The sequence below is a fragment of the Plecotus auritus genome (genome assembly GCF_963455305.1).
Source record: "Plecotus auritus genome assembly, chromosome: 3".
Taxonomy (NCBI): domain Eukaryota; kingdom Metazoa; phylum Chordata; class Mammalia; order Chiroptera; family Vespertilionidae; genus Plecotus; species Plecotus auritus.
In genome coordinates, this window is record NC_137772.1 from 41,131,787 (window position 1) to 41,145,825 (window position 14,039).

The following is a 14,039-nucleotide window of genomic DNA, read 5'->3' on the forward strand; positions in this document are numbered from 1 at the left end:
CTGCACCATTTTGTATTCCCACCAGCAGTGTATGAAGGTTCTAGTATGAGGATTTCAATTCTGCAAATCTTTGTCAAAGATTGTTGTTAATTGTTTTAATTATAGCCTTCTGAGCAGGTGTTAGTGGTATCTCACTGTGGTTTTGATTTTCATTTACTTGATGGCTAATGATGCTGAGCATCTTTCCATGTGCTCACTGGCCATTTATACATCTTCCTTAGAGGAATGTTTAATCATATATCTTGTCCATTTACTAATGTTTTCAGCATCAACTTTCACCACTCATCTCTGCAGTCTTTGTTACTATTTGGGGTTAGCTGTCCATATCACTTTTGTTAAACAAAGATCTTTGTGACTCTATGTAAAATGTATTTCTTATCTTTTATCTTTTCTGAGTTCCTCTTCTGACCAAGTTTCCTCCTTCATCTCTCTCTTTCTCTCTTTTTTTTTCTATTTTAGGAAGATTGCAATGGCATATTCAGAATTAATGTAAGTGTGTCCAAGAATCTAAATTTAAAATTAAGACCTGGAGAGAAAAAACCTGGATTTTGGGTGCCCCGTGTTTGGTAAGATATCAGAAAAAAAAAATCCCTAAGAATGCTATATTTGTAAGCATAAGGTTTTAAATCAGTATAATATGGTATGAAACTAAGAGTAACTCTGATAGAGATGTGAAAGTGCTTCCAAGGAAAAGCACTGAATTACAACAGGATATAAAATTACCGTAAATATGAGAGCAAGTGGTATCCTGAGTCCCACGTTGCTTCATGAAACTAGTAATATATCACTGCAGTATTTTTCCAGTATTTTAAAAGTTTGTATCTGGATTCACATGGTTTCAAAATTTGTGAGATTAAATTTTTTCAATCAAATTTTTAGTCAAATTTTAATTTAATTTTTAAAATTAATTTTAAATATTAATCAAATTAAAACTAAACTCACCTGAATGTATATCTTTAAGGGCAGATCTGATGTCCTCATTGTGGTTGTGAAGAAGCCTACCTAAATCATAAAGCTATTTCAATTTCAAAGCCCATTGATAGTGAAGGATTTTCATCATTAAAACTCTAGATAGGAATAATCAATAACACAATTTATCTTTCTTTGAAAATGAGTTTTCAAACCATTTACATCAAAGATGGAAGAACCTAGTACCTTCTTTCTCATCCATTTTACTGATGACCATGAATGAAATATCTCAGTCCACTTCATGGATGAACTAAGTGTTCTATCAACTGCATTTGTCTTTTTTTCTTTCTTTCATTTTACTTTTTAGAATAATGAGTGAAGAACAACAACTACTTTGCTTTTGTCACAATCGACTAAACTCTTTAAAAGGAATAGCATTCAAACTCTTTAAAAGGAATAGCATTTCACCCATTTGTACCCCTAGGACTTATAGTTATAGCTTTGGCATTTCTCCAAAATTAAATTCACTTTTATAAACAATGCAATGCAGTCTCTATTGAGTTGTGTTTTTTTTTTTAATATCAAAGAGTTATTTAAAAATAAATTAATTTTGGATTTGTGGATTCATCAACATATATATTATACTAGAGGCCCTGTGCATGAAAATTCATGCACTGGAGGGTGGTCCCTCAGCCTGGCCTGCCCCCTCTCACAGTCCGGGATGCCTCAGGGGAGGGAGGCAACCCAGCAATCTGGGGAAGGCGGTGCCCCCATCACACCTCTGCTGCTGCCACTGCCGGCAGTGCAAGCCTCAGCCGGCCCTGGTTACTTGAGCCTCAGGTGGCCCTAGGTGGCTGGGCAGCCACCATCCGAGGCTTGCCTGCATCTCAGGTGTCAGCTGGGCAGCTGCCATCCCAGGCTTGCCTGCGCCTCGGGTGTTGGCTGGTTGGCTGCCATCCAAGGCTTGCCTGGGTGGCTGTGCAGCCTACATCCGAGGTTTGCATGCACCGTGGGCCGGCCCTGGGCAGCTGGGGGGCTGAGGGAATTGTGGGACTCTGGAGGCAGGCGCAGAGAGTGGCCAAGCCCACCTGGGGGTGGGCCCGGCCATGCCGCATGCCTGCTGCCCCAGCAGGGCTGAAGGGACTGGGTGCCACCATCTTGTGGCTGTGGGCACTGCCATCTTTGAGGGCAAGGCAGTCAATTAGCATATTCCCTCCTTATTGGCTGTGGGCGCTTCCATCTTTGTGAGGGTGTGATGGTCAGTTAGCATATTCCCTCTTTATTAGATAGGATATATATATATATATATATCTCCATCCATCCATAGGACTATCCTTATCCCAGTGCTAACTATAAAATCAGTCTCATTTACATTAAAATAAAAAATTAAGGAATCATAAAACATTTATTTTTTGTGAGGTGAAAACTAATTATTATACCATAAATAATTTATTTAAGTCAGTACATCCAGTGGGATTTTTTTTCCTACTATTTTGGAATTTTGGCTAAAGCCTCAAAGCTGAGGTTAATAGGAGATAAATTATTATATTCTAAAGAGCACCACTAGGCAATCTCAGCAGAACTTACTAAAATTTATCCGCCTCCATCACCCAGGTCATGCAGTAAAGTGTTATGGCATCTCTCCTCCCTTTATTATGGAATAAGGTGCTTCCCACCTCAGCCAAGTCAAGTACCCAGGAGGGCTAGTTGATATCACAGATTGGCAAGGCTTTGTGGTCAAGCAGCTCTTCACTATCTGGCAGGGCCGGTCCCAGAGGTCCAAGTCATCACTTCTTAGGCTGCCTAATCTGAACTGTCCTGATGGATCCCTACTGCAAAGGGCTAAGTGCTGGGGAGCAGGTCCCCCATTAGAAGAGGCTGTTCATGTGTTTCCAGGAGTGAGAGCTGAAAATCACCTACAGACTACCTTCACAGCAGGAATGGCACAATGGGGCATCCTCAATTGGGAGTGTTTTAAAGTATAGTGTTCTAATAGAAAAGTTGAGGTATAGTAAGGCCAACAGATCAAGAGACAATCAATTACTATTGAAAAGATAGCTAGTTGCTCATAGCTCCCAGAGGAAGGGCCAAGCCATACCAAAGAGCCACACAGGGAAGCACTAGGGTTGGTCACAAGATAGAAGGAAAGACGCTGTGGGCAAGAGCCTTTTGTCTGGTTTTCCTGAGAAGGAAGGTGAGGCAGGGAAGTCAAGCTTAGGATTGGCTAGTTTGATCATTCCAGTGGGCTCTGGGGCATAGGGACTGTCCTCTTGATCTGGTACCTGGCCCTGGCATGATTAGGGCAGGTATATAGTGGCCCGGAGTGTGAAAGCCTAATAACGGAGGAGGTTGAGGGTATGGACTCTTGGCTGACTAGTTTGTATTTGAAAAGCACACCCTAGAAAGGATTCCTCCCAAGGTTGGGACGAGGGTGTTGAGGGAGGCAGGATGAGTTGGGTGTTTTATCAGGTTGTCCAAAACAAAGTGTGTCCTGCATATGTATATAGGGCAGATGGTAAAGAGTCAAGTTTATAGAAGCTAGAAACATGGTTAATATACAGAGTTTCTGAGGAACACATAAATGCACAACATAAAGAATAACAGCTGCTGTGACAAGCGCACCAATGGCCAGAGTACAGGAGCATAAAATACACAGCCTCTCACTCCATTTCTCTAACTCAAGTCTTATAAGAACCAGATGGCAACCTGAAGAGGAGGAGTGAACGCTCTTCTTCCCTCCTCAAACCACTGATCAGGCTGAGCTGCTGAGGTTGGGATCCTTGCACAAGGTTAAGACAGCCAAGGTTGGATGTAAAACGGAGTGGACTTTTTAGAATGAGACTGATCTAAAAAGCGTTGACATCTCCCCAAGATGTCAGGAAGGGAGCTAGGACATACTACAAAGCAGTATTCGGAGAAAAGTAAAGGTTTTTTTTCCAGTTGTGCCTTATGTTATTCCACTTTGTTTCATAAAATCATCTACCTATGATTTTTAAAGTCAGAGTTAATTGAAATGTAATGTCTTATGTAACTTATTAGGGGTTTCAAGTTCAATGACACTTTAAAAGCTTAAATGGATAAAGAGGTATCATTTGAACATCATCACAATAGCTTTTGTCCATTTGTTCGGAAAATTGTGACTTGGGTTAATTTTAGGGACACAGAAATCTTTCATCAAATAAATGTTAGCTGTAACCAGCTAATTTTTACATTTTCCTTCTTTAATAAGCTCACCAAGAATTAGCAGCTGAAAATTTTGTAATTTTATATTGGCTAATTTAGGATTAAGAAAATAACTTTTATCTGGGAATTGGCCTAGAGGAATACTTTGATAATTATAATTAGGACATCAATATGCACTAATTCAGGAGATAGTCTGGTTTTTGTATTTTCTCTTCAGATGAATACATTCATTTCCTTTGGAACCACTAAGACTTGATGAGATAAAAATTACCTTGCTAAAAAGGATTAAACATACCATATGTTTAAATATTGTGTGTTTTATTTTCATCAGAAGTCTTTGATATGGCAAAATGTAATTTATGAGAGAAAAATCAACAAAGTACTCAGTTTCATAATAAGTACATTTATTGAGTGCTTACTATTCACCAGGTATTATGCTGTCACTGGGGACAAGCTATGGCCCCTGACCCCCAGGAGCTTGAAGTCTAGTGGAGAACAGAAAAGGAAATTATAAGTAATTTACTATAATATGCTAAGGGCTTTGGTGCTACATAAATAAGCCCCTAAGCTCACTTGAAGCTCACCTGAAAGCTTACCTCTAGGTAATTTTAAGGAACACTGTCATACAGTCTAGGAGATCAATTTTTTGTAGAATCCATATGGCACAAACCATTTGGGAACATTCTTTAAGAAAAAGAGTATAAAACTACCTTATTCTTGTAAGTTTAATAAAAACATGGGGCCATGTGAACTCACTGCTGGGCCCCTTCCAGAATATTGGAAGATACCTGTCTGGGGAAAGGCCGGAGGCGTAAGTTTCTGTAGCTTCCTGGTGTATTGGCCAGGATAGGATACAGCAGGCAAAGGGTTCAGTGGCACACAAAGGAGAGGCACCGTACCCAACTATAACCGGACCAGGGCGAAGGACCCAGAGGAGAAGACACTCAGTTGACTTTTGAAGGACGAATAGGCATTAGGCAGCTGAAAAGAGGAAGAGTCATGGGCAGGTGATTGGGAGGGGCTCGGCGGAGGTAAGGCGTTGCAAATTGAGGAAACCCAAATTGCTATTGCCAAAGTGCAAGGCAAAAAAATAAATAAATAAATAAATCAGTGTGTTCTAGAACGTACAAAAAGGTTCTGACTTTTTAGACTAGATTGCAGAGTTGTAAGACATAGGGGGCCATTTGGGATAAGGTCATCCCCTGTATTTTCACACCCGAGGGTAGAGGCTAAGTTTCTTCCTCCATGGTGCCCCATCTTCCCAGAGAAGGGAAACTCTCCTTATCATGATCTTGGGGACCTTGGCGCACTTTTCCTTTGGAAGGTAAAAGACTGACCAAATTGTGAGGTCAGAACCAATGTCTTAGTTTTCTGAATTAGATAAATAAGATTGTAATCTTTAAAAGGTAACCAGAAAAGATGATATTTAAACAGCCTTCCAAATCAAGGAAGAGCTACAGGTAAAATGACAGTAACAGATGAAGACTGGGATTTATTGAAGTCCTCTGTGGGTTGTAGGTAAAGTTTTAATCTTTCCAATTTTAAATACGTGAATAAAGCATATACAAATATTTCATATGACTAAAGCTGAGAAATACTTATTTTTCTTATCTTTAAATGTTATATATTCTTCCAACTATTTAAGTCTATGATCTTCTGTTTTATTTTTCTTGGTTTAGCCTAAAAGTGTATTTTTAACATACTCTACTTTTAAAAGTAGTTTTGATTGCTGCAAAGTCAGCTAAAAAAAATAAACACTTTACAGAAGATAAGGGCTGGAGGAGGTAGAAGAAGGTAAAGGAGGGATAAATGGTGGTAGAGGACACTTGACTTGGAGGATAAACATACAATACAGTGTACAGATGATGGATTGTAGAATTGTGTACCTGAAACCTGTATAATTTCATTAACCAATGTCAGCCCAATAAATTCAACTAATAAAAAAAAATAAGTAAGTAAATATCACTGTGTGGGGTGGATGGATGAGGAAGAAAGTTTAACATCAGATCTGAGAGCTGGCTCAGTTGGTTTAAAAATATCTTTATTTGAGAAAATGGTGGCACCTGTAGAATCCTTATAGTTTCTGTCTTCTGTAAAATATATATTACACTTAATTGAAACTCCCAAAGGAAAAGTTGTTGGAAAAATCCAAGAGAATATGCTTATAACTTCATACTAAAAAATATAAATCAGAATCCTAGAATATGAATTTGTGAGTAGTGCTTTTGCACTATGTAGAAAACATTTTCTACCAAATAGCCTTAAACCTTTAAGAGCAAGTCAGTTTCAGTTTTATATTTTCTTATTAGATCCCCGTCTATTTAGTATTTAAAAAAGAACTTAGCCGAAACTGGTTTGGCTCAGTGGATGGAGCATCGGCCTGTGGACTGAAAGGTCCCAGGTTCAATTCCGGTCAAGGGCACGTACCTTGGTTGCGGGCACATCCCCAGTAAGGGGTGTGCAGGAGGCAGCTGATCAATTTTTCTCTCTCATTGATGTTTCTAACTCTCTATCCCTCTCCCTTCCTCTCTGTAAAAAAAAAAAAAAAATCAATAAAATATATTTAAAATAAATAAATAAATAAATAAATAAATAAATAAATAAATAAATAAATAAAAATAAAAAAGAACTTATAAGGATACATCCCATGATTGTTCTGTGGCTTTAAAAAAAAAAAATGGTGGTACAAAAATTCTAAACCAGATTGCTCCCAAGTGAGTTACCTTTTGTGAGGGTTACATTTTGATAAATGAGCTAGCAGGGGGAAAAATATCAAAATATAATTTAGATAAGCTTCAGTAGGCCTACTCTCTTCAATAATCTCCTCCCTGGCCGGTTTGGCTCAGTGGATAGAGCGTCGGCCTGCGGACTGAAGGGTCCTAGGTTCAATTCCGGTCAAGGGCATGTACCTTGGTTGCGGGCACATCCCCAGTAGGGGGTGTGCAGGAGGCAGCTGATCGATGTTTCTCTCTCATTGATGTTTCTAGCTCTCTACCCCTCTCCCTTCCTCTCTGTAAAATATCAATAAAATATATTTAAAAAAATAAATAATCTCCTGAGCTGAATTCTCCATCAAATTCAAGAAATGTAGTGATAGTCCTGATTTTTCAGTGTGTGGTTGTCTAAATCTTTTAACTACTTAAAATAGCCTCTGGTAAGGGGAAAATAAATAAAAAAAACTCTTCAATCTTCTATAAGCAACAAAAATGGTAGCTCAGACCTGTAATGACTAAGGGAAATAGAGTAGAAAAGATCACTTTTGTAACTGCGAAGAAAAAAAAAGTATAAAACATGTCAGAAAAACAAGAAATAAGACATCCTCTCCCACTGAAAAATGTAGTGAGGCCACAATGTTTTGAAATCGGGAACGTGCTGTGGGTGTTAGCAGCATACTGTGCACTGGGAACACAGGAAGTATCCGTTCAGAACATCAGCGTTTGTGAGAGAAAAAAATCCAACTGGGAGAGAGTGATCTGGAAACAACGGCTATGAGCCAGCACATCGTGTCTTCTCAGTGATCTCTCGCTACTTTACAGTGTGATGATGTTCACATGAGGACACAGAATGAAATAAAGTGGCCAAATTCTACTCTTTTTACATTTTCTGTGCTAACATGGGGAATTGTAATTTATGCCATTAGAAAGATTTCCAATTAAAAACCAATTTCAAAATTCCTACCCAGACTCCAATGCCCCTTTGAGAATCTCCTATGCAGTTTCTAACTGGAACGTGTATTCCAGTCCTCAGTATAATCAGGACAAGCCGGGAACGTTTGCAGATCCTCTGGAGCTAGAACTCAAAGTTGTGTAGCATTTTGTTGTCTTCAACTGAGAGCAGCCCATCATTACCTAATAATTAATTACACAATTAATAATCTACAACACACAGCATTATGATTTAGCAAAAGGATCCTATATAGCTCACCTTCCAAGTGCTAAACATCACTCTGCACCCAAGACTGGAAAGAGCTACAAGTATTTGCCTTAGGGTGTTTCTTATTGGAATTTCACAGAACATTCCTTTTTCTGACTTTCAGGGCGAATCCTCGGAACTTTAATTTTGACAATGTTGGAAATGCCATGCTGGCATTGTTTGAAGTTCTCTCCTTGAAAGGCTGGGTGGAAGTGAGGGATGTTATTATTCATCGTGTGGGGCCGGTAAGCAAGCCCATGAAATCCTTTGAACACAAGCCTTGCATCAGCTGCTTTCACTTGCTTTGATGAATAACCATATTTTTCATTTATACAGATGCATGGAATCTATATTCATGTTTTTGTATTCCTGGGTTGCATGATTGGACTGACCCTTTTTGTTGGAGTAGTTATTGCTAATTTCAATGAAAACAAGGTAAGAATTCTTGGTGTGAGACAGAGTTTATTCCTTTCCAGCCACTCACTTTAAGCTCTCTTTTTTTTGCACACACAGCATGATGTCACATTAAACTGTAATGTGACTGTGTAAATAATCTCTGTAACTATTTCACAAGCAACCTCATTGCTGCCTTTCAGGCACGTTATTTAAGAGCACAACTCTCTTGCTACATTTCCTCTGGTGACAGTGTCATTCATTCATGACAACTGAAAGGCGCATCTCCTATTGTTCAAATTGAAAGGATGTGCAACAAGTTATTAAAGTACAATAGCTGAAGTTGATGCAGGGATTGAGGGTAATACTGCTCTCACTAATGTAAATTAGATGCTTCTTAGTAACTCAGTAGGTGAGTTACTTCTAACACCAGTTCTATTTTGATGGGATGGGGAGGAGGGCATGGTACAAGTTTTAAAATCTTAGTTCATAGGATAAAAAGATTTTCTAACTTAATGTAAAATCTTTGCATACTGCCCTAGCTAGTTTGGCTCAGTGGATAGAGTGTTGGCCTGCAGACTGAAGGGTCCTGAGTTTGATTCCAGTCAAAGGCACATGCCCAGGTTGCAGGCTTGATCCCAGTACGGGGTGTGCAGGAGGCAGCCAATCAATGATTCTCTGTTATCATTGATGTTTCTATCTCTCTCTCTCCCTTCTCCCTTCCTCTCTGAAATTAATAAAAAACATATTTAAAATAAAAGCTTTTGCATGCTTTATGAGCTTGGGAAGCTGAGTTCAGAACAGCTCAAATGATCAATACAGAGCTCACAAATGGGAAAAGAGCAAGTGGAGTTTCCTGCCAAAAACACATGAGTTTGAGGAGACTCATTCTATGTTGTTCTTCTGGACATGGTTGGCATGCCCCCTGTTGTGTCAAGGTCAGTCTTCTGATACCATAATAATTGAGACACATACAGTTTCTAAGCACTTCCTATTCACTAAGGTTTAGATATGCTATTCTCAATTCTCCAACTCGGAAATGCACAGTTGAAGAGAAGACAGCATAAAATAAGGAGTAGAAAATGGGGCCAGAATTCAGAAGTAGTGCCTATTGCTGCAAGAGTCTGTGATTCTCCCAATTCAAGTGCATGAAAATGTCGACTGTCGTTCTGCACTGAATGAAAAGCTAGATGTCACTGCACAGCTCCGCGCTGCGCCCCGTCATTCACAGCGAGGACTGATTCGAACTCACTCACATCAGAGCTCTGGTTTGTGCAGCTACGCCTGGGACCGTATCACTCACACCCAGGCTCCACGTGTGAGATGCCAGTTAGTCAGCCAATTGGCGCCTTTGATGTGTGCCGAATGAGGATGTCATTTTGTTCAGACTTTCAAAGAGTGCAACTTAAAAATCCCCCCTTGGGTCCCAACACTACCCCACAGAAACCTGGAATTCTAGAGTAAGAAAGAAGGATAGAGAGCATATCGCCCAGCCCCCTTATTTAACACATTCATAAATGAGTTTCTTTCAACCCTACCGTGTGTTCAGTTTAATTCCAAGCAGAAAGAGGAAGATGGGTCTTTTTAGATGCCTTTGAGGCATGTGATGGAGCAGACACTGGGAATTCCGGAATAGGAGCAGAAGCTAATCAGTCAATTAAGACAGTTTAAGCTCTGCTTGCTCAGAACACCATCCAAGGCCCTCTGAGCAGACACCTAATTTCAGAAGAATTAGGTCCTATGGCAGCTCACAATTCAGCAGCATAAATGCAATGACATAAAATTTTGAATTAACCGGAGACAATGTAGTTCTTGAACTCAGAGAGTGTGTGAAGCAAGCAGAATTACAGCCTACTTCCAACACCAGTTATATTTCTATTCTGAAGGAGGAAAGGAACGTGTCTGCCTGAGAAAGGGGAGCATGGAAGCTCAAATGTGTGCTTAGAGAAAGAGGCAAAGGAGAAGAAATCATATCACCAGACATTACAAACTGGAATAATGCATCTATTAATAGGAGTTACAAATTTCTCAATCACAGATTTCTAAATTATGTGAACATTTTAGAAAAGATTTTTTTCTGCAAGTTTTGGCCATGGTAGCAGTTCAGCTGCTATGTAACAGGACTTATTCATTTGTTATTCAACTAGAGGCCTGATGCACGAAATTCGTGCAAGGGGCTCGGCCTTCCCAGCCCCGGCGTCGTCCAGAAGGTCGTCTGGCTACCCGATCTAATTAGCATATTACGCTTTTATTATTATAGATCATTCAACAGACTTCTTTGAGCACTTACTAGGTGCCCCACTCTGCTTTTGACCCTCAGAGCATAAGACGCTAACCCATAAACACTAAGCACATACAGATTTCTGCCCTTATGGAGCTCACATTTTAATGGTTATACCTGAAAGTATATAAATAGATTTCCAAATGTATAGGCAACAGAGAGAACTAAAGATATGGGAGCCCTGGCCAGAAGTAATGATCCATACACCAAAAGGTGGTGGGTTTGATTCCCAGTCAGGGTATGTACCTAGGTTGTGGGTTAGGTAGGCAACCAATCAGTGTTTCTCTCTCAAGTCAATACTTCTCTCTCTCTATCTCCCTTCCTCTCACTCTAAAATCAATAAAAACATATCCTTGGGTGAGGATTAAAAAAAAAAAGATATGTGAAATAAGATAAGCTTTAACAATTCAGAATCATGCAATATTATGTCTTCCCTAGAAAATGGAACCCTGTTTAAAAAGTTCAAAATCTGTAACAATAACAGATATATTTTTAAATGTCCCTAGTATAAGACAAGTTTGATTAATACACTTAATTTAATAACAATGCACTTTTAGAGGTTATTACATTAATGATTAGATGATATCACCATGTCTATTATTCTTTTGGATCATCTCAGAGTTCAGCTTTCCAAAATATCTTGTTTTGTATAATAAAAGAAAATATGAATGCGTATAGCATCCCAAAAACAAGTATTTATTTGCAGTTAATGAGAAAAGTGGTTTAGCAATATTTATATCAGAAAAAAATAATTTAAAGCAAATGTTATTATTAGGAATAAGCAGTGTAATTAAATAATTTCAAAAGAAATTAAATCCCCAGAAAAAATAAAGGACTCCTTAAAATATATGAAAATAAAATTAATTAGCCTTGGCTGGTGTGGCTCAGTTGGTTGAGCATCATCCCATGGACCAAAGGTCACTGGTTTAATTCTCAATCAGGGCACATGTCTGGGTTGCAGGCATGATCCCCAGTAGCGGGCATGCAGGAGGCAGCCAATCGATGTTTCTCTTCCACATGGATGTTTCCCTCTTTCTCTTTCTCTCCCTTCTTCTCTCTCTAAAATCAATAAAAACATTTTATAACATTAATCAAATTATTTTAAAAAGCTATAAAATCCAAAATTATGGTGAAATATATTAACATATTTCTCTAATAATTTCATAAATCAGCAGGAAAAAAGAAAGACTATATGAAATTTGACACATTAAATCATGTGACATATAAAGAACACTGACCCCCACAATTTTCAAGTACAAAATGTATCCTCTACAAAGTCATAAAATAATAATTGTAAAAAAAAATGATAATGTATAGAACAGGTTCTCTACCATAATAAAAAATATAGCAAAAAAGTCCCTCAGAATTTGGAAGTATTAAGACAACATTCTAAATAATTTATTAATTAGTAATATGTCAAATATTAAAATTAATGTTACAATAAAAATAACAGTAAAATTGAAGAATGTAGGAGGAAGGGAGTAATAAAGATATAGAAAAACAACTATACAAAGGATCAAGAATGATAAAAGCAGATTCTTTTAAAAAAGTAAATGGTAAACCTTTTGCACGGTTCAGCATCAACAAAAATGTGGAAAATGAAAGTAAACAAGCTTATAGTTAGTAAAGCTATGCCAGTATTGTTACAGGGATAGAAAGTTAGACTTACAGAACAGAATGGAAAGCCCAGGAGATATCCATGTATATATAAAGCAGAATTAGCACAACAAATCAGAGGAGATGAGAGCATCAATAAGTGAAACTGGAATAATTGTCATAGATGAAGAAAATAAACTCTACCTCATAGCCTACTCAAAAATGAACTCCAGGTGAATGAATGACCTAACTATGAATAGCAAAAATATAAGCCATTTTTAAACCATGTAGAATTTATTTTTTACCTGGATTTCTTGACATTAACCACAAAATGGAATTCATAAAGAAAAAATTATAACTTAGATTACATTAAAATGAAAAGTTGTTGAATGATAAATGGCACATTTTGTCTAAATGATAAAAACAAGACTTAAAAAAAAAAAAAAAGAGCTAAGCCCTAGTCAGTTTGGGTCAGTAGATAGAGTGTCGGCCTGCGAACTGAAAGGTCCCAGGTTGGATTCCAGTCAAGGTCATGTACCTCAATTGCAGGCTTCTCCCTGGCCCGGGCCCTGGTAGGGGCATGTGAGGGAGGCAACCAATTGATGTGTTTCTTTCACATTGATATTTCTCTCTGTATTTCACTCTCTCTAAAATTCAACAGAAAAATATCCTCAGGTGAGGATTTAAAAAGAAAAAAGAGCGAAGACTAAAAGAAAATATTTACAACTCAAATAACTACAAAAAGTTAGTATCCAGAATATATTGAGAATGTCTACAAAACATCAAAAAGTAAATATATAAAGATGAGCAAAGAATACGAACAGGCGATTCCAAAGGAAGAAACATGAATTACCACTTATACAAATAAAAAATGCTTCATCTCATTAATGTTCAAACTAGATACATTCACACACACATCAAATGGCCAAACTAAAATGTCTGATTATGTCAAGCATTAACAAGAATGTAATTGCTAGTGGCAAATGTTCATGCTTATTCCTCTTGGGACAGGAATTTGGCAACATCTGATAAATGTAAAGATGTATAAATTTCTAGACCCCAGCAATTCCTCTCCTAGAGATTTACCATGGAGGAAGGCACATAGGTGTTTATCATGAGATAGTACTTTTGTGTCTATTGCAACATTGTTTATAGTCCGTAAGCCAAAATGAGTAACTTCTGATATATTTGTACAATGGCATACTCTATGCACAGTTAAAATAAACCAATTAGATCTAGTATCTAGTTGTATGACAAGCATTGTTCAATGAAGGTAAAAACAAATTGCACAGATAAGCACATATTAAATACCAATTATATAATTTTTTAAAATTCAAGACAAATACTTGCACAGATAAGCACATATTGAATACCAATTATATAAATTTTTAAAATTCAAGACAAATACATTTTTATGTATTGAGTCATACCTACTGAGGAGGTATCTCTGAAAGATGGTCCCAGAGCTCTGGAGAAAGAAAGGAAGAATGGGTATTTTTTTTTTCCCCTGGTTTCTTAAATTATACTTCAAATACTATATTGTAATAAAATGTAACATATGTATGTGCATTTTAATGAAGTACTCTATGATAAAATAATGCATACCTAATCTCATTTAGCCAGTTGTCATAGTAATTTCTTAAAGATCCAAATTCTATGGCTTTATACCACTTAAAAATAATTTTGCAATTGCACATATCAGAATGATTTTCAAAATCATGTTTAAGGCAAAATACACTTATCCAGAAGCAGTAGCATTGACAAG

At 37.7% G+C, this 14,039-nt stretch overlaps 1 protein-coding gene across 4 annotated transcripts in view; it reads left to right on the forward strand.

The window, feature by feature from the left end:
- Positions 1–14,039, forward strand: part of NALCN (sodium leak channel, non-selective) — a 314,423-nt gene that overhangs the window by 269,545 nt on the left and 30,839 nt on the right. For 3 of the 4 annotated variants that reach the window (XM_080660974.1, XM_080660971.1, XM_080660972.1), the window contains 3 exons: positions 460–566; positions 8,129–8,249; positions 8,341–8,439. In XM_080660974.1, the coding sequence (XP_080517100.1) occupies positions 460–566; positions 8,129–8,249; positions 8,341–8,439 (327 nt within the window). The remainder of the gene's footprint in view (positions 1–459; positions 567–8,128; positions 8,250–8,340; positions 8,440–14,039) is intronic. The other variant, XM_080660973.1, reaches the window with a different exon arrangement.